This window comes from Astatotilapia calliptera, chromosome 23, assembly GCF_900246225.1.
Source record: "Astatotilapia calliptera chromosome 23, fAstCal1.2, whole genome shotgun sequence".
Lineage (NCBI taxonomy): Eukaryota > Metazoa > Chordata > Actinopteri > Cichliformes > Cichlidae > Astatotilapia > Astatotilapia calliptera.
Window position 1 is genome coordinate 21,872,227 of NC_039323.1, and position 20,977 is coordinate 21,893,203.

The 20,977-nt window shown below is 42.8% G+C and overlaps 2 protein-coding genes across 2 annotated transcripts in view; one reads left to right on the forward strand and one right to left on the reverse strand.

Moving 5' to 3' along the window:
- Positions 1 to 3,180: 3,180 nt before the first annotated feature.
- Positions 3,181 to 12,171, reverse strand: LOC113016739 (receptor activity-modifying protein 1-like). Its single transcript, XM_026159815.1, has 3 exons — positions 11,864 to 12,171; positions 9,485 to 9,623; positions 3,181 to 4,146 (listed from the first exon to the last, which is right to left on the reverse strand). The coding sequence occupies exons 1-3, from the start codon at positions 11,916 to 11,918 to the stop codon at positions 3,891 to 3,893; spliced, it is 450 nt and encodes a 149-aa protein (XP_026015600.1). The 5' UTR covers positions 11,919 to 12,171; the 3' UTR covers positions 3,181 to 3,890.
- A 3,305-nt stretch (positions 12,172 to 15,476) lies between these two features.
- The window catches only part of LOC113016400 (receptor tyrosine-protein kinase erbB-4), a 364,753-nt gene continuing 359,252 nt past the window's right edge, over positions 15,477 to 20,977 (forward strand). The window contains exon 1 of the mRNA XM_026159217.1: positions 15,477 to 15,886. Coding sequence (XP_026015002.1) covers positions 15,820 to 15,886 — 67 coding nt within the window. The 5' untranslated portion in view covers positions 15,477 to 15,819. The remainder of the gene's footprint in view (positions 15,887 to 20,977) is intronic.

Here is a 20,977-nt window from a genome sequence, read left to right on the forward strand (position 1 = left end):
CAGAGTGCATTAGCAATTTTTTTTGTGTTATTTTTTAATTGTTTAGACCTACTGATGAGCGCCGTGTTGTACAAGCCTCACAGCGCTTCCTTTTTTTTTAATCTCTTTCTGAAAATGCAAATCAGAATTTTCTATTAATATTAACTCGAATCTGAATGAAATGAAGCTGCTCTTCAGTTAATTTTAGACTACTGACTATCAACTGCCTTATAGAAAATCTGAGAGTGAACACTAGATGGAGCCATTTTGTTGTAATGAAGTCCATGAAAATCTCGTGTGCAATCTTAAAATCTTAAGTTTGACAAGTATTGAGTGCACTTTTGTTTCTTTTTGTAATAAGTGAACTGCAGTAAAAGAAAAAGTTTCTTTAAGTGATGTGAAACCTCTGTGTACTGTAATGATATGAAATGTGAAGTTTATGAATATGTAAGTACCCCAGCCTCTATTTTCAAATTACAAGTTATTGAAGTATAAAATGATAGATAGATAGATAGATAGATAGATAGATAGATAGATAGATAGATAGATAGATAGATAGATAGATAGATTAGTTGAAATATCCTTAGTATCCTTAGTGGTTTGGTTTAAAAAAAATATTATAACTTGCCTAATGAGTCACTGACAGACATAGATGTCTACAATACTATGATGCACTATGAGTCAACTGTTCTCTAGACAGTTGACTCATAGTGTGTTTTATTGTAATACCTGTATTAATGTTCCTAAATCATGCCTCTGGCACATGCCCTCCATGAACTTATAATGAAAAAAGACAAAAACAATAATTAAAAACAAACTAAACATTCTCAAACACTGAAATGAGAAAATTCACTTTGGAAACTAAATGAAATTACACCAAATTAAAAAAAACAACAACCTCAAAAAAAAATAAAAACCATTTAGAAAATAGAAAACCATAACAACTCTGCACCACATGTTTTCAGTGACTGACCAGCTTATTTGTCTAATAAACTAGTTGTATCTGCTACTTTGTGGAAGTAGGAAGGGGAAGAGAATAATAACTTGTTAACAATAACTTTATTTGTAAAGCACTTTTCAAAACACAGAGTTAAAAAGTGCTGCATAGTTTGAAGCCACACATTGGACATACAGTGGGGCAAAAAAGTATTTAGTCAGCCACCGATTGTGCAAGTTCCTCCACCTAAAATGACGACAGAGGTCAGTAATTTGCACCAGAGGTACACTTCAACTGTGAGAGACAGAATGTGAAAAAAAAAAAATCCATGAATTCACATGGTAGGATTTGTAAAGAATTTATTCATAAATCAGGGTGGAAAATAAGTATTTGGTCAATAACAAAAATACAACTCAATACTTTGTAACATAACCTTTGTTGGCAATAACAGAGGTCAAACGTTTACTATAGGTCTTTACCAGGTTTGCACACACAGTAGCTGGTATTTTGGCCCATTCCTCCATGCAGATCTTCTCGAGAGCAGTGATGTTTTGGGGCTGTCGCCGAGCAACACGGACTTTCAACTCCCGCCACAGATTTTCTATGGGGTTGAGGTCTGGAGACTGGCTAGGCCACTCCAGGACTTTCAAATGCTTCTTACGGAGCCACGCCTTTGTTGCCCGGGCGGTGTGTTTTGGATCATTGTCATGTTGGAAGACCCAGCCTCGTTTCATCTTCAAAGTTCTCACTGATGGAAGGAGGTTTTGGCTCAAAATCTCACGATACATGGCCCCATTCATTCTGTCCTTAACACGGATCAGTCGTCCTGTCCCCTTGGCAGAAAAACAGCCCCATAGCATGATGTTTCCACCCCCATGCTTCACAGTAGGTATGGTGTTCTTGGGATGCAACTCAGTATTCTTCTTCCTCCAAACACGACGAGTTGAGTTTATACCAAAAAGTTCTACTTTGGTTTCATCTGACCACATGACATTCTCCCAATCCTCTGCTGTATCATCCATGTGCTCTCTGGCAAACTTCAGACGGGCCTGGACGTGCACTGGCTTCAGCAGCGGAACACGTCTGGCACTGCGGGATTTGATTCCCTGCCGTTGTAGTGTGTTACTGATGGTGACCTTTGTTACTTTGGTCCCAGCTCTCTGCAGGTCATTCACCAGGTCCCCCCGTGTGGTTCTGGGATCTTTGCTCACCGTTCTCATGATCATTTTGACCCCACGGGATGAGATCTTGCGTGGAGCCCCAGATCGAGGGAGATTATCAGTGGACTTGTATGTCTTCCATTTTCTGATGATTGCTCCCACAGTTGATTTTTTCACACCAAGCTGCTTGCCTATTGTAGATTCACTCTTCCCAGTCTGGTGCAGGTCTACAATACTTTTCCTGGTGTCCTTCGAAAGCTCTTTGGTCTTGGCCATGGCGGAGTTTGGAGTCTGACTGTTTGAGGCTGTGGACAGGTGTCTTTTATACAGATGATGAGTTCACACAGGTGCCATTCATACAGGTAACGAGTGGGGGACAGAAAAGCTTCTTACAGAAGACGTTACAGGTCTGTGAGAGCCAGAGATTTTCCTTGTTTGAGGTGACCAAATACTTATTTTCCACCCTAATTTACAAATAAATTCTTTACAAATCCTATCATGTGGATTCATGGATTTTTTTTTCACATTCTGTCTCTCACAGTTGAAGTGTACCTCTGGTGCAAATTACTGACCTCTGTCATCATTGTAGGTGGGGGAACTTGCACAATCGGTGGCTGACTAAATACTTTTTTGCCCCACTGTAAATATAAATATCCTCATTTTATTATATCGTTATTTTATAATTTTTGCAAACAGTGGCCAACACTGCGCTCACGTGACAGATATTAAAGAGTCTGGAGACGTTTTGTGTTACTGCAAAATCATCTGTGAAGACTAGAGGGCAGCAGTTGTAGACGTGTCAGGTGCTTCTGCTCCTACTCGCACAAAAAGTCATGCTAGCAGCAGTCACAAGAACACTAGCAAAAAGCAAAACTGTAGGGATACGGAGAGAGCAATGCCCTGAGGTCTTGTTGTTGCCTCTCTGGCGCAGTTTTTATCACTGATTTGCACCAAACGACAGGACAGATTGATGCCGTTTAGCTGACTTTAACTGTCTTTGTGTTACGATAACTAAGTGCCTGCTTCATTGTAAATGTTGCCTCAAAAATGATTAATAAATACACTGTGGAATTTATTCAAAGGTAAACAAATATAGAGGAACTATAAAACTGTAACATTGTTTATTTTGGCTGTTAAAATTATTTCATACAGTTTCCTCTCTTCATCCTACATTTGTTTTCTAATTCCCGCTCTCCTTTTCATCTCTTCACCCTCCTCCGAATGGCTCCAATCACGTAAGTCTCTTCTACTGTCAGGTGTTATTTATGCAGATTGTTTGTAAGGGCCACGATGTCAGATGGTAATTAACATAAATGGCTTTAAAAGTCCACTGAATCCAATCTGACCCACTGGAAGGTTTTAGAAAATGTGAAGCAGAGGACACATTTTGAACTTTTAGCTGTATTGTCATAAGTTTTGCAGCTTTTCCTGTTGCTAAAAACTCGACCCACATTGCTGTTCATGCGACACCAAGGTAACTATGTAACTAATAAACAATTAAATAAATTCCTGTTTTTCCAATATCTGCTATAGAAATTTCTGTAAAAAGTGTTTTGTGTCCCTGACGTAGGCGTTTTCATAGAGGTGAACTTAGCCACCAGAAGTGACTGGACAGACAGTTTTAATACCAAATACAGAATTTATTTCTATTAACATCTTTCACAACATGCAATTGTTTCACTGCAGCTTCCAAATAGTCAATATGCTCAATATCAACACGGGAATATGAAAAGAAAATTAAAAGAGCATGCTTTATGCTTAAGAAATGTCTTCCGGAACGCTCTACAAGACCAAACCTAACACTCTGACGGTCCCTATAGCATTCCCTGTGTGCGTTTGCTCCTCCACACCACTACAGCAGTCATGAGCAGGGTGACCAGTACAGGCACTGTGATAAATGGGGCGAGGATGCTAATCGGTGGGTCATGCAGGAGCCGACCAGTCAGAGCGCAGTCATGAAAGTAGATCTGATGAATCTCCATGAAGAAACGGTCGACTATCTGATTTGGCCAGAAGCAGTTTATCCTCAAGGCCACCTGGTATGTGCAGTTTGTGAGTCCCTCATAGATCCTGCAGAGGACAGCAGAGCACAGGCAGATTCATGCTGAACTTAGTATGTGTAATTAAAGAAAAGATGTTACTAAAGTTGATCCTTTTTCTGAATGTTTGGTGAAACATTTTAAAGTAATCAAGCTGAAAACCCAAATTGTTACAGAAATATCGGCTGGAATCTTGTGATGTCTTTGAAACGTCCTTTCAGAGAGGGAATAGAGCAGGGTATTCCTGTTGGTGGGGAGAAAAAAAGGCAAAAGAGTGTCTAGAATTACCAGTGGGCTTAACACTGCTAAATATAACTGCTAAGTAGTGAGGAGCAGAGGAAATGGAGATGCATACCAACAGGGTACTGCCCTTAGTACAGCATTGCACCATACCAGGAGAGATTCTGTTCCAGACGGCCACTGTGCCTAACTGTGTTTCTGAAAGTGAAGTGATCACAAAATCCAACCCTTTAACCCTCTGAGGTGTGAGCCTAAGCCTGCCGTACCGTACAGAAAGGCAAAAACGGGCAAAACTTGATCTTCTTGTTTACGGTTAGTTAGGCTTAGGTTTGGGGTCAGCACCAACGACGACTTCGACAATGGCCATCCTGAGATGGTTTACAGCAGGTGATCTCTTAACTGGAGGGTTGGTGGTTGGATCCCTAGCTGCTCCAACCTGTTTGTGAACTGTTGTTTTACTTCCTTAATTTGCCTTTTCTCCCCCTTTGTGACTGTCGTCCCTGGGTCACTGATTTCCCCTATATCTCATTAGTTCCTTGTGTATTTATAGCGTTGCATTACCTTTGTCATTTATCAGTCCTTCTCCCTCATCACCAAAAGGTTTTACTGTGCCTCAGCAGCTACGTTTACATGTACCTTGTATTACAATTCTAATAAGGTCCAGTGCTGAAACTTTCAGAGACAGAAGCACAAACGTTTTCATAAATAATAAACAACTCAGGGTTTAGTATCTCGCTCAAGGTTACTTGGACATGTAGGTTGGAAAAGCCAGGGACCATGACCCGCTCATGCCCCTTGCTGTGGAGCAGTTGTGGTTTAGAAGGTAGAGCGGGTCATCCACCAATTGAAAATTGGGTGATATGATCCCCAGATAATCGAAGTATCCTTGGGTGAGATACTAAACTCTGAGTTCCTTCCGATTCTTCTATCGAAGTGTAAGTGTGTGCATGACCAAAGGCATTTATGAATGCATGTGAGACTGGGAGAATGTGGCTTGCAGTAAAAATTGCTTTAAATGCTCAGTTAAAGAGGAAAGGCGTCATACGAGTACTAATCCATTTACCATCTGTGAAGTTTGTTTAAAAAAATAAACACAAAAAAAGTGAGAGAATTTAGAGCCACACGATGGCAACTACTGCGCTGAACAGGTGATGGATATCTGACAACAGGAAGATATGATCAGACTGGTGCCAGAAGTAAAATAGCCACTGAAGAAGATGAAAGCGCTTCATCACTTTATCAGGTCTCATGCTGTTACAATTCGGTGGCTGCGCATTGGAGCAAAGGAAATGAACGTCAAAATGCTAAACTTTCAGCTTCAAAACATTGGTCCATAAACCAGACGATGACAACTGTCTTATATTCAGTACACGACTGAAGTGGAGTCCACGTCATACCTAATTAAGGAAAGCTATAACAGGAGTAAAAAGACTGATTGTATTGAAATGAGCAATGGTACATGTCTGGTCTTTGAATTCATGTTTTACTTGTCATTATTACTATACAGCCCGAATCCACAAATATTTTTTCAATACTCGTAATTTTCTCTGTACCGGCTGTTTTCCTGTGAGCCTGAACAGTGGCGTCAAACGTTGTTGCTAGGAGTTTGGTGATGCAACTGCCAGCCCCTCCAACTGCCTGTGCAAATTCTTTATGAGTTACAACTGAGCACACATATCCATGGACACACACACACACACACACACACAGTTATGTGCTGGACCAAGTGAGGACTGTGAACCAGGAGGGAAATCACACAGTTTTGACAGCAGCTTCTTCTTTGCGTCCCCCGGCTCCCTTCATCCTCCTGTCTGACTCACTCCCTGACTGTCAGGGTTTGGAAACAAAGCCACCAAGTACTGAGACGATATAATGGCCAACAAATACAGTAAAGCTTTCCCCTGGTGTTGGTGCATGAGAGAGTAAACAGATAAACAGATAGATAAACAAGTTTTTTGCCTCTAATGAGCTCAGAAATACCAGTCTGTCAGTGCACCTGCTAAGATATTAGTACTCACTTAGAGGTGAATGATATAAACACGAGGCCTTAATGTTGGCATATTAAAGACTTATATAGTCTGGGTGTGAATCCAGAACACTGCCATCAGCTGCTTCTTATAGCTGTTTAACTGCGAAATGACTGAGATATCAAAAATCCTCATGCACATGACAGCATGAGGACTTCAGCTTTTCTCACCATCATTCTTCTGTTACACTGATGCCAACCCACTTTACTCTCTTCCAAAGAGCCAGACTTTCTTGTGATATTTTTAAAGTGTTCTTGAGCAACAGTTCTCCAGGCTTTCTGAAGGTCTTTCAAAAGTTTTTCTTTGTACAATGGCTGCTTTTCACTCATTTCAGTCCAGTTCCTGGGAGCCATCCAATCACTGAGGATGTAAGAGTGGACAACAGAAGACGTAGCAGGCCTAAAAACTATTTATAGCACACAAACAATATTTAAAATTCATGCCCTTAAGAAGTGTCAGGTCTTTAAGAGATACATCTGTGCCTTCAGCTCATTTATCTACTGTTCACTGAAGCCTCATCAAAAATGGTCTAAGTGGAAGGGTGGCTTCAGTGACAACAGGTCTGATGGAGTGATGAATCCACATATGACACTCCAGCCAGTGGTGTTTGGGATCTTGTAAAAAATTTTGGAGTTATGAATGCACAAAAGTACCATCAGGTTTTTATACACCATGTAATATCATCTGGAAAGCATCTGACTGGCAACAGCTTCATTTTTCAGCATGACAATGATCCCAAACATACTGCCAATGCAGTAAAAGACCTGTATAAAAAAAATCACACACAATACACGTAGACATTGAGGGCTAGCAGGAGGGACCATGCGCTTACCTGCTGCTCTCTGGCAGGTACCTCCATGCCCTCCTGGGTTTTAAATGCACCTTAGAACACACATGCATCAACACTACAATGAGCGGGTGGAGGGAGGTTTGGAGTCTTCTCCCACCCCCATTCTCTGCGGCCTGCTGGAGCGGGGGGGCTAGGAGGAGGAGTTGGCCGTCCGACTGCGGTCTGGAGTGTGGGGCCTCCCTGCTGCTGCTGCCTCCCCCCACCGCAGGGAAAAGGGTAATACCACCTGGGTCTGGGTGCAGTTCCCCCTCCTAGACCCGGTTTGTAGAGTACGCTTGGGGAGTGTGATCGTGTGTACAGCGTCTCTTTATGTCTGTCTCCACGTTGGTTGAGTGTGGAGTAAGTGCATATGAGAGCAAGAGGGTGGGAATGGATGTTTGTATCTGTGTGTGCCTGTATGTCTGTGTCTATATGTCAGGTTGGGTGTCAGGCGCCATCTCTCTGGGGACATCTCAGGCCCTCCAAGGTTTGGAGGCCTATCTCCCCCTACCACCACTTCCCCTGCCAGTGGCGGACTCCCTCAGACATCGCTGCGTTGGTGGTTCTTTGTGTCTGGGGATGGGCATCCAGGTACACACCGGCTCACTCCTTGGCGGCCGCTTATCGGGGCCTGGAGCCTGGGGCTCGCTCGGGCCACTTCGGAGGTGGGGTGCCCTCAGCCTCTCGGCCTGGGGCTCGGTCACTCAGGCACAGCTGGCTGCCGGCGGAGCTCACGGGCGCGTCACTGCAACTCCCCCTGGCTTCTGCTCCGCGGCTGCTGAGTGAGCCCTCATCTGGGACTCTCCTCAGCTCTTTCTGGGACAGTGGCGCGGCTGCCCCTCTGTTGGTCTTCCTTGGTCTCTTGTGTTCTGGAGGCCTCTGGATGTCTGGAGTTTTGATCTCCTCCATACCTGCTTCATGCCCTGGAGGACGGGGCTGTGGCCCCCCCACACCCTCTAGCAGATCATTACATGAAGGAACCTTTTAAAAAAACAAGCGCGTCCATGCTCACAGGTGTACACACGGGTGATCACACCCACAAACTACACCCTTTTTGGCTCCTACCTCAAAGCACACTGTTCTGTTGATCTTATGTGCTGCACAATAATGTTTAATATTTAGTATTTACTGTCATATTCCCATATATCATTGTGATGCTGTTTATTCTATTACTCTTGTTCTCTTCTGCTTGCTTTCTTTTTTCTTTCTCAGCAGGTGATCCAGGTGATTGATATATGCATTTTTTATTTCTTTTTTTTTCTTTTTTTTCTGCTCATTCTGTTGGTTCTTGTTTTTTGCCCTTCTCCCCCGTCCCTCTTCTCAGCTGTTTCTCTTTCCCTCTTTCTTTCTCCCCTTCTTTCCCCCAGTCAAGTCTGTCCCGTATTCAGTAAGTGAAAATAAAATAAACAAAAGGTGAATCAAATGGACCATTACGGCAAGGCTGGGATGGTCAATTTGGTAAAGTAAATCCGTTGGGCATCTTTCTTCGCCTTTAGACAACAATTCTGATGGCAAAAGAGCCAAACGGGACAGGCAAAAAGAAAAAAAAAATCACACACAGTGGAACACGACTTCAATATCACTGAAGCAGTGTGGGGTCATGTTGACAGAGAACAGAACAAAAGGCAGAGACACGCAAAGAAGAGCTTTGAATGTTCTTCAAGAAGCCTGGAGAACTATTCCTGAAGACGACTTAAAGATATGACAAGAAAGCTGCCTAAGAGAGTTCAGACTGTGCTGAAGAATAAAAGTGGTCACACCAAATATTCACTTTCAAGCCCATTAGCTTACATGTGCTTACATTAATGCTGTATTTACATGTGTGTTTGCACATTTCAATAAATCACTGCACCTATTTCCTACTTTCAAGGCAAACAATTTAAAAATATGAGGAGTGGCTCAAGGCTCAAGGAACTCTGCTGTATGTAACAGCAACGTAATTATTTATTGAATTTAGCATAAGACAGCAAGTCAAAAAATCTCATTAAACTGATCTCAAAGCCAGCCAAAATAAGCTAACTGTTCAGTTGATATTGTTCTAATTGTGTACCTGGCAAACTAAGTTGCTCCACCCTGGCTACAGCCGCTGCTCCATCTGTAAGCTGCTTTGCAACACACAATATCTGCTGTTTACCAGGGTCTGTGTGGAGGTTGTGACTCTATAAATTGCAATTTTTTTTGACTTACAAGTACAGATTCATGCAGGAAAATTTGTGATTTTATGTCCCACCATGCGTTTCTTCCCTTTTGCATGTTCGAGTCAGTGAACTCACTCCATTGTGTCCTTCCAGCTGCACCATAAACCTCGATCCAGATTTTCCATGTTGAATGTGAAATTGGCCAAGCAGAGATCATTGATAAGAAACGTGTAGACTCCCCTGTTACAGCCAGACACTGATGCAAGGACTTGAGCTACAAAGTAGAAACAGAAGTAAGACAAAAGTATTTAAAAAAAATTAAAAAATATCTGTACAGAATATATATCTGTAGCAGCATATGTTTGTGCAGCAAACAAGGTCATGTCCTGGCAATGGTAATTCCTACTGGGCCATTTCTTCCCTATTAGACTGTTACTTTCACTAAGAAAAGATTTTAATTTGCAGGCAAAGTCCCAATCCCATTTGTTTACTTCAGAGATGCGTGTAAACAGCCTCTAAACGTGGAGGCAGACCGCGGCCATCCCGCAGGACTCGAGGCTGAATGTAGCACCACGGAGGAGTACAGTAGGAGAGGGAGGCTTAATCTGGTGTAAAACGCCTGCGTGGAAACAAACAGGTTGTTGTTACGATCGAGAAACATGGTGGATCTCCAGCCTGTTCGGGCCAGATAAGGGCCGACTGTGTGCCCATTATATTTGCTCTGTCCCTGCTGGCTCTCCCTGCACTCAAAGGAAGACTGAATGTGTTGACACGGGAGCTTCAAAAGAGATGCTACAAAAGAAGAATGTGAGAAACTGTTGTGGCAAAGCAAGATCTGAACGAACGCACAGTAATCTCCTGAAAAAGGAGTGAATATTAGCTTGTCTATCATCTACAGTCATGTTTCACCAGCCTGTGATGGCAACTGCCGCTTGGAGGATTCACAGTTGCCCCTCAACTTGGCTGTTAACCAGCATTGTATTTGGATTACAATTTCCAGGAAAATGGAGGCATAGTTTGACAAATGTTCTTCTGACTGAAGGTTTATGCTCTATTGACTTTCTGCCTTCAACCCTGTTAGATTAGGAAACACGCATCAGTCCAATGGGAATCTTAAATTCAGTCAGCGTCTCTGAGACTCAACATTTATGGATTTTAAAAGCTGATTCTCATGAATATTAGATGATGGGATTTGAAATCATTTCCACAAATATTAATGATCCATGCTGACATCTCTAGAGTTTTACAGAGAAGGGTCTGAAAAAGAGAGACTAGCCAGTGAGCATACTTTGAAGAGGCTGACCTAAAGCAACAGAAGACCCTACTGGGTGCCAGGCTTGTCAGTAAGAACAGGAAACTGAGGCTACAGTTTGTGTGGACTCAGAAAAATCGAACAATCGAAGATTGAAAAATGTTGCCTGGTCTGATGAGTGTCCATTTCTGCTCGGATTTTGATGTCAGCTGATGAAAGCATGGCGCCATCCTGCCTTATATCAACAGTTAAGGTTGCTGCTGGTGGTGTGATTGTGTGGGGGATATTTTTGTATTTGACTGAAGAACCTTTAAGCACCACAACCTACTCACATATTGTTGGTGATGTTTAGTAATTACAAATTCCCAATTGAATTTAGATTAGGTAATCGACTTCCTCTCTATAGTTTTTTCAAGTTTCAGCTCATTTTTGTAGGTTTCAGTAATTGTTTTTTCCTGGTAAGTTTATATCTAAATTCCTATTTCAAGTGAAATTCAACAAAAGCACAGAGTCCCTTTTGTAAATTATGGTCCCAAATGAAACACATCTTTTTCCTGAAAGCAACTGCTGATGGACAAAATCAAGGAGCACTCCATGAACCCACAACTGCTACATCATTCTTTAATAGTATATGGTCTTTCCTTCGAGATTAATTTAAGGAATTCCCAGTGTGTTTCTGGATCAATATTCCCAAAAGTTTCCCAAGAATTTCTTATTAGAGGTTCAAGCAATGTTGGAGACATAATCCAGTTTACTCTCTAACATGTCACATGAGTCATATGGTATCACGTTTGCCTTCATTTTCAAACATTGAAACAAAGTTATTGAAAATGTAAAACCATGAAATGCACTTCTTCACACAGCTGCTACTTATGTTTTTTTCTTTTTGACTGGTTACGTTCAATGACAATGGCCTGCTGAGCATGCAAGAAGGTATATGAGGGCAAATGCTAGTGAAATGTAAGGTTGAGTGAATAATGGTGGGTTTTTCAGAATTTCTTCCAGAAACAAAGCACATAGAGCATAGTGAACTTTTAACAAACAGATCAAGTCTATTCATAGACATTATCGAGAAACCCAAGAAAACAAAATCCCAACTTACCTCGTCCTTTTTTCTGCCATAAATCAACCAAGCCTTGTTAATAATTTCTAAATAGACTAACATTTCAAAGACCTGCTTTTTTTTTGTCAAAGAAAAACATAAACAAGGTTTAAGCTGAATCCACCTATAGCGACTCTCTGCCTGAGTACCATGGACTCACCTGCCATCAGCAGCACAAACCCTGCTTTCAGAAGCAAGGCGGTCTCCAGAGCCATGCTGAACACAAACCCCAAAAAGTTTCACGCGCTCTGCTCACTCCCCGGAGATCAGCGGCAAAGCCTCATTCTAACTCCAATAGCCAGAGCCAGTGAGTCGGGAACGTCACGGTGCCACCACGTTAGAAACAAATTAACCGCAGTTCACGGTGTGCTGTCAACAAGAAGGCGGCAACTGATTGTGTGTAAAAGCCCCCCTGACCTTTCTCTGTGGCACCCTCCTTTCCCCTCCTCGCTGCAGCCCTAATCATAGAAGCGCTGCTTGTCATCTGAGCCCCTTGTCCGGCTGCTTTCTGGGTGGAACTGCTCACAGGGGACAAAACAAAGTCAGATACCAAAATTAGTTCAGTGTACAGTGCATGCTTTATAGCAGCAATTTAGAGTCTGGAAAAAACACTGCTGTTTTAATCCCTCAGTATTTACGTTTTTGTTGAATAATCCAATTATAACCATTTAACATCTAGAATTTGGATGGTTTTCTTTCATATATACATGACTCTCACAGCAGAGGCCAACTGTGAGGTAGCATGTCATCAGACTCATCACGACTCTTTAATTAAATGTCACATTTTCCCCATTCCTTATTTGTATTAGGATTAATGCATTAGTGTGAATACCCAGAGACATCCCCGGCGGTGGGCTCACACTGGGACCCCATTTCACAGCAGCAGCACACAAAGGCAGAATTCCCATTTTCATGTCACACTCGTATCGGCACAAATCTCATGCAGCTCGCAATGTCTGTAATTGAATGTTTTATCTGAGGAATTTTGCACAGGAACAGATTGATTAGTATTCTCAGCGCTGCTCTGCATTGTGCTGCCACCCAGCGTGGCTGTCTCTGCCGATGGGTGTGTGAGAGAGTAATCCAGTGGCTCCGATGAGTGTTTTCATGTGGCTGACTTTACAGAGTGTAGACTGACAGAGTGCAAGCTGCATCTTCTTTAAGTTTGTAGGTATTGTGGAGCTAAAAAGCTTTTGTTCATTTTGGTGTTTGATAGTGAATTTGTTCATTTCCATGTCTGCAAACAGCAAATCTTAATCATGAAACAAAATGCTAATACTTAAAAGGTACTGTAAGTATTTTTGAGGTTATTTAATAACATTTACTACATATAACTTATGTAACATATAGCATATATTTAATAACACAGAAGATAAAGACATAAAAACCTGTGTGGGCAAAAAATGCCTTAAAACAAAACAAAGCAAAACAAAACACCAATTAAGTGTTGGCCTTTGTGAATAGAAAGATTATGACTCTTTTTTTCCCCCTTAGTGTGTGCACAGATGTAATTATTCTCAAGTCAGCAGGCAGCTGGTCCAAAATAACAGAACCACAGTAACTGAATGCTCAGCTTATTGTCAGCAGATTAGACACATGACTCTATCGTCTCTGGACAGCTGACAATTACTGGCTAAACAATAATAATAACAGCTAGTTACAAGTTAAGGTAATTATTAGGCTTGGATGTCCTAAAAGTAGCACTTTCCTTCTAAAAAAAAACATGTGATTACATTTTCACATGACAGTTTTTTCAATTAGTCCAACAATGTTAGCTCTGCTTCAAAAAACTTTTCATCAATGCCAGCTAACAGCAGCTAACAGAGGCTAACAGCAACACACAGAGGCTAACAGCAGCTAACATAGGCTAACAGCAGCTGACAGCAACACACGGAGGTTAACAGCAGCTAACAGAGGCTAACTGCTATTCTTGCTGTTAGAAAGGTTCAGCACATCCTCAACAACTCATTCAGTATCAGTGTCATCAGAAGTGAGCTTCACAGACCCATCAACTTGTATTGGACTCTTTACAGCCTCCTAAATATGCAGATGTGAACATCCAGATACTGTCCACATCTGTATATTTAGGCCGAGGTAAACAGCAGACTGACAGCTTACACTCATTACAGATCAACATTAACCATCCAACATGTTATTTATATGTATTTGATATTTATGTGTTAAGTTGATGAATATTGGACCATTTCATTATGCTGTATTGGAGTAGATTTGAAACTAGAAACAAAATCACCCGAGGAAAGAGTCGTCCCATCCTGATCATTAGGAAGACTACGGGTTTAATGCGTCTCCACATTTTCTTGAACAAGATTAAGATGTGTGACCAAACAAGGCAACTTTTCTTCTAGATTTTAACGGACAGCAGAAAAAGAAAAAATGCAGAATATTAACTCCACGCTTAGATTTGATCATTTTATTGTTTCAATGTTCATTTTTTTAAAACAGAAAACCTTTAGGCCCTGTGATAGACTGATGGCCCATCCAAGGTGTATCTATGCAACAACAGCTGGGACAGACTTCGGCTCCCTCATGACCCTGAACTGGGTGAGTGGTTATGAAAACGGATGGATACGTATTTCACTCTGTATCTGTCATATATTTAGTGTCACTGTGATGAAGAGGTTAGCGCTGTCACTTCATAGTAAAAAGTTCTTGGGTTTGAACTTGTGGCATCTTTTGTTCACTTCACGCTTGGTGGATTTTCTCTGGGTTCTCAGATTTCCTCAAACAGTCTAAAGACTACGTGTCATCTCATAAATCATGACACACTGCTCTGCTATGTTAACCTAATTAGGTTAAATAGGTTAAAAGTACTGGTATCGTTGTTGGCAATACTTGGTATCATATTGATGCCAAAATGTGCAGTACTGCACAGCACTACTCAGCAGCTTTATGATCAAAAGGCTCAGAACCGAGCAGTTCCCCGTGAATTCCCCTAGAGAGCAGCAAAGGACACTAAATAAACCATCCCTTCAGGCACCGTGAGGCTGTATCAAGGATGGTCCTCACACTAATTCTCCAATAGTTCCAGTTACGGTCGAGTTTTCGCCTTACACGGATCGCAAATCAATATCTTTTTGTCCTCGTCGATTCGCCAGCTCGTTTCATACTTTCACGTCAGTCCACAAATAAAAAGCAGAGTGCAGAATATCTGTGGGCAGACTGGCTTGTAAAATGAGTGGCCCTGAAAATGGTACACTGCTCCAGCTTTTTGCCTTCACTGCGGCTTCTTCACACCAGCACAATCAAACTTTATAGGCTGTGCCTCGTAGCGGTGGGTATTTGCAGAGGCTGACCCTGCTGGCGAAGCAGGAAACTTTCGTGGTGTTGCTGAAACTACACTGTGGGGTGTTCCACTGATGTCTTCTGTCTGTCACATTATAACCCCTAAACAAACTACTTCCTACATCATGATCAGGATCAGATATTAAGTAATTTGTCTTCCCAGCAATAACGAAGAGCACAGTGGCAGACACAGCAGCCAAACAGAAACCAAAACAAAACCTGCTCCTAACAGGTGTATCGACGGCAGCGTTGGAGCTTAATAGCCAGTCAGGAGAGGCGATAAGTAGTGTGGGCGGATTTCCAAAAGAAAAAAAAGTATTAAACGCTCCAAATCTTTTGGATGGGACTTAATAGGGCGAAGGAGGTGTCGGTCATTCCAAAGGAGGCGTGTTCAGACGCCCGACACGCACACGCATACGCACGCGCGCACATCGCCCCCCCCCCCCATCCTCCTCCTCCCTCCCCCCAGCCACCGGCGCGATGGCAGTGTGAGGAGTAAATGGCTCAGAGTATCCGCGGTGGAAAGCGACCTAAACACTGGAGTAGGAACCGACACGCAAACAGAACGAGACGCGGTGCGTAAAAGCTCTCCACGGCGCACGGAAACGGTGCCAGGTGTCCAAGAAGCGCAAAAGAAGACTCCGACGGGGTTTTATTTTTTTTCTTTTTCCTTCCTCTCTCTCTATCTCTCTCTTTCGCTCTCTCTTTTGGTTAATTTTTTTACGCGTGTGATCAACGAGGATATCTTAATTGGACATGTGAGTTACGGGAGTTAACAAGAGAAGCAGGTTTTTTTTCTTCCCGCCCCCCAAGATGAAGTTCTTCCCAGCTTGCGTCCTCGTCACTTTGGCGGTGATCGGATCCTGTGCGGCGCAATCAGGTGAGTGCTTTTTGGGGATGCGCGTCTCTGCGCCTCCGTTATTCGGTCAGGGTCTGACTTGAAAAGCGCCGATGAAGTGAGAGTTGAGACATCCAAAGAGCAACAGAGCCGATCCTTTTCTGTCCCTGCAGAGACTTTAGCAATAATTCCACTAAATGATAACTGAAGGTCGCCGGGTTTCTGACTCTTTCTGGTCCAAAACTTAACACAAGTTCACATCCTGGCACGCTGGTGCTGATTTCAATTATCGCTCTCGCACCTACAGGAAACTGTCATTCAACTGCATCTGCGTAAAATAAAATAAAGCTCCCCAAACTGTCCTTCTTCTGTCGTTTTAACACAGTTTTATTTTTTTTCTCTTTTTTTTTACGCGAGATATGCTGGTTCGAAAACGATAACATCAAATGAAATCTCCCAACAAAGAAAAAACATCTGTCATCAAACAGACTGCGAATCTGCGCTGATTTAGATTATTTAGATCCCTTCACTAAGTATGAATGAATGCGCCATCGTTTCAGTTTAATTCCCCAGAAGACTCGAAGACTAATATATTTATATATAAGACTCGGGCTGCACCAGTGGCACAGTTTTTTTTAATTCCTTACTGTCTTTGAATAATTTAGATGTAGCAGATATTCTGAGGGCGATACAGGCAGTGGGAAAACATCTCGCTTTCATCATCATCATCGCGACCCCCGTGGAGTCGGTCCCTTGACGAAAATCACTTTAATGCTTCTTCAGCGTGCCTGTTTTGGCTTCGGATGCGTCAGTGACACTCGACAGTCAATTTATAGTAAAGTTAATGGTGTTTTATTTATGTGCTCTGACAGATCTTTCCTTTGGCGCCCCTGTAGGGTGTTTGCTGAGGTTTTAAATCCCGCTGGGATGTTTTGTTTATGATGCATGATTTGATTGCGCTCTTATTTGAAGTAAATCATTAAGTTCAACTTTTTTCTTTTCTCCAATGGGTTTTTGTTCCCACGCTTATTCATCGATAATTCTAATTTGATTTGGTTTGGTGTGATATCTCTTCTGGAATTCTGTCCAGTTATTTGGAGTTCAGTAAGTGATCCACAATCTGGGCTCTTAGTTGACACAATCAAGTGTTTGGCACAGACTGCTGAGCCAAGGAAAAACAAACAGAAACGCACTTATGAGGCGGCACAACAGGAAAGTTGTCAGATTCATGTTCAGAGGTGAATTTGGCCCCAAACTTCCAAGGATTCCAAATTAAATTCCTGGATGCTTTTCCCCCTTCCCGCCTCTAAAGACAGCTCTGTTTTTCTTTGGCCTCTGCACATACACACCACCTCTCTCTTTCTCTTCCTGAGTCCCGGTTGGATCTTTGGATGCAAGGCGATGGAGAGGGTGGATGCGCGGATGGATGGGTGACACCCGGGATGAATGGGGAAGTAAAGTGGGACCCTCGCTGGTTTATTTATTCTCCGTGCATGCACTCCCACTCCGGGATATTTGTGATGCAAATTGTAGCCTAGGAATCTGAGCTATGCCTCTTGGGGAAAATGTTGTGTTTGTGTGCATTGAGCAGTGCTGAGTGTGCTGTCTTTCCACTCTTTCCTATAACTACCCCACCGCCCCACCCCCATCTCTCTCGCTCTCTCCCTCTTTATTGTAGGTATAAAAAAATGACAGCACACATCATATATCAATCCCACGTGAAGCCGTGCGAGGGTGAAGTAAGTCAAGGCGAAAGATGTTCACTTATAAAATGGTGATTGAATCTGTCTCCTGCTGCGAGACAAATGTCTGAAGCGGTCCTTCCAGTCAGCCGGTCTACAGGGGTGCACACGCTGTGAACTATGTGGGCGCCTCATCTGTGCCAAGCGTGGATGTTTTCACACAGCCAGAGAGCTTTCTCATTTTCAATTAGACAAACGTGAAACCCACAAAAGTCATTCAGAGATCAGCGATGACCACGTGGAAACGGGCCTGATCAGCTTTCTCATTTTAAACTCATGGAAGGCGAAAAGAAAAAGAAAACCTTGGCTGACTTCTCTCAGCCCTAATGTTCCTGGTGATTTGAGACTAAAGAAGTAAACTGGCATGCGTGACAATGCATGAAATTTCCACCTGAGAGAACATCCCCCAAAATCAGCCAATTACAGCTCCCCGGGAGTGAGGTCAGAAGGAGCAAGCCTGTTAATAGAGATGCTTAGGAGGATTTGTACCTTTTTGTCCCCATAACCAGGACTGTGTGTGATTAAAGCACAAAAAACACACTGATGCTGTTGAACCTGCACCTAATTTAGTCAGAGCTTCTTATACTGACCGTCTTGTTTGAACATCATGCAGTTTGGGGTTTTAAGCACATATACAGCCTGGTCCTGGTAGCTTGAAAAGGGTTAAGGAGGCTTAAGCTGGAACTGAGCAGATCATGAGAGTGAGGTTGGTGGCTCGGTCTCCGGCTGCTCCAGTGTGCATGCAAAAGCTACCGTGGGTAGTATACTCAAACCGGAGTTGCTCTTGATGCGTTCGTCAAATTTATCGCACGTAGAAAAGAATGACGTGAATGAGGCGTGTTGTATGAAAGCAATTCGAATAATATGCAAAAACCAGATCATCTACCGATTGGTTAATCCAGCCATCAGTTTGACTAACAGAGCCAGTCTGAAGCATGAATATAATATTCAGCTCAGCCTCATAAATTATATATTGGTGAAATAGTGAACTAATTAACTAAACTAATTGATTAAAGCTTCCTTCAGCTGCTCCTTTATTTGAAAGGGGTCACCAGAGCGGTTGGATCTGCATATGTGATTTTGCAATCAGTGTCTCCAACTGACATTTCACGTGTTAGGCAAACGTACTAACCACTACACTATGAAGCAATACATAAATTAATTCATAAATTTACTTAATTTCCACCTGGAAATAAAAAAGAAGGGGAAAAAAACCTTTGAGAATTCTGGGAATTTTCAAATTCAGCAAGTCTTCCATCAAAAAACCAGAGTGCGACTTCAATAAATCGACTTCCACTCAAGGACTTGGAAACCCAGAGAATGTGCCACACTTGGGATATCTGACCTGGTCCAAGTGCAGGGACTATGATTGTGAAAGAGTGTATCAGTGCAGCCGTACATCCCACTGATGTCCATTAAAAAGCACTGTAAAAAAACTTTTTTTTTTTGTGGGGGGGGGGGGGGGGGGGGGGGGTTGTATCAAACTTGTCTTTCTGAGGTCATGAATAAACAGTCACACTCTGTCCTTGTAGTTGTGAAGAGGGTTAGTCATGTGTGTTCAGTCAGATTTGCACTTGTTTGAAGGATGGGGGCGGCTGAGTTAGTCTCTTAAGTGTCTTGAGAAGATGTGCCATGAAAATGTCACATCACAGATGACGGCTTTCTCTTGAACACGTTGTTTTGGCAGAGCTCGACAGGGAGAATTTTTGGCTTGCAACTTTTGATTTCGCTGCATGAAAAGCGGTGTTTGAGTCAGCAAACGGGACTGCACATTGCTGCGGAGGTGCAGGTTAATGATTGTTTGCAGGAATTTGTAGGCCAGGAATTGACAGGAAATAAAGTTTTGCTCTGATTGAGAAGCTGGCAGTTGAGATGGTAACGTGTAGGTCAAAATGCTGGGTAATCAGGATCAGGATAGTGAGGGTTTGTTTCAGATGATTCCCAGAACTTAACAGGCTTTAAGCGCCTGGAACCTTCCAGTAATCGATGACGTCTACAGGTATTTAATGGGTGGAAATCAAGTTTTCCGTGCCACGTTTAAGAAAAAAATATGGTTACCAAATATATTAGCAAGTGATGACTCCTTAGTGTTGTGGCTAACATATTCACTTCTTGGTTCAATTCCAAACAGAGACACAAATCCCCTTTGAGGTTGAGTCAGGAAGGGCATCTGATGTAAATCTCTGCCTAGCCAAGCACGTGCTACCAACAGATATCTACCAGTGTTACCTTAATAAAAGAAGCACACACCGGTAGTCTCACCATCCTCATCTACCGCTTTCTTTTTGGTTTTTTTTGTTTACCTCTGCTTCCTGAAACAACTGGCTCAAACATTTTAATCCCTCCAGCTCTCGAGAGTGCCTCACAAATGCTGCACTCACACGTGTGTGTGTTTGGGTGACATTTAAAGATCTCCTGTGAAATGGCGGAGGGGGAGAAAGGGGCAGCGGGAAGGGAACCCGCTGAATGCCAGTATCAAATTACTGGGCGTTTGTCAGCTGGCACACACGGAGCTGGCCGAGGCTTTGTAGAAGACTGACGGAAATGAGAATTTATTACAAGCTAATTAAGCTTTTTTTTTGATAGGATCAGTCTAGACCGCGAGGCCTTTATTTGACAGCATGAGAGATGAGGGGGGTGAAGGAATTCAATCTTGCTCTAAATTAGTCAACACGGCTATCATAACTTGATATCTGCCAGGCTCGACCCGTGCCAGGCTTCAGCTGGATGTTTGTCATATATGCCGGTGCGAGCTGATGGAGATCTGTACAGTTTCTGTGCATTTGTCAGTGTCTTCTGCTGAAAGAGACGGAATAATGCACGGCAGTTTGCACAGAAGAATAATAATCGCAGTTCAGCGAGGGTGACATTGAGGTGTGGGCTGTTATTTTCTTCCTCTGTCATAACCGGACAGTCTCAGCGGGCCGTAAGGGAAGCCTTACAAATGACTATGTGATGCATGGGGGTGATGGAACGCTTTTCCAAGGCCTGAGACAGCAGCGCGCTACCTCTCATGGTACTCACCAGCTGAATCAGCACTCAGATTATTATCTGCACGGGCCGAACAAAGATGACGCTGTCCTCTCTCTTGCTCTCTTTTCCAAAGGAAAAAAAAGTCATCTCTTTTTGACTCCTACTTTTCTTTCCCATGCATTCAAGAGCGATCCGGCAACGTCACAAGCCCATTTGCTTGGCATTTTGTTCGCCCGCCAGCTGTACAGAGGGGCCTCTGTTTCTCGAGTTTGTGTCCCGCCCAAATATTTACATGCGGAATCACAACTGCACAGCATGGGAGGGAAAACATCCAAGACTCGGGTGCAAAATAGCGGCTTTATTGGCCTCTGTAATCATCCCGAAGCTTCTTCGTCTCTGGCGCCGTGTTTGTGTGTTT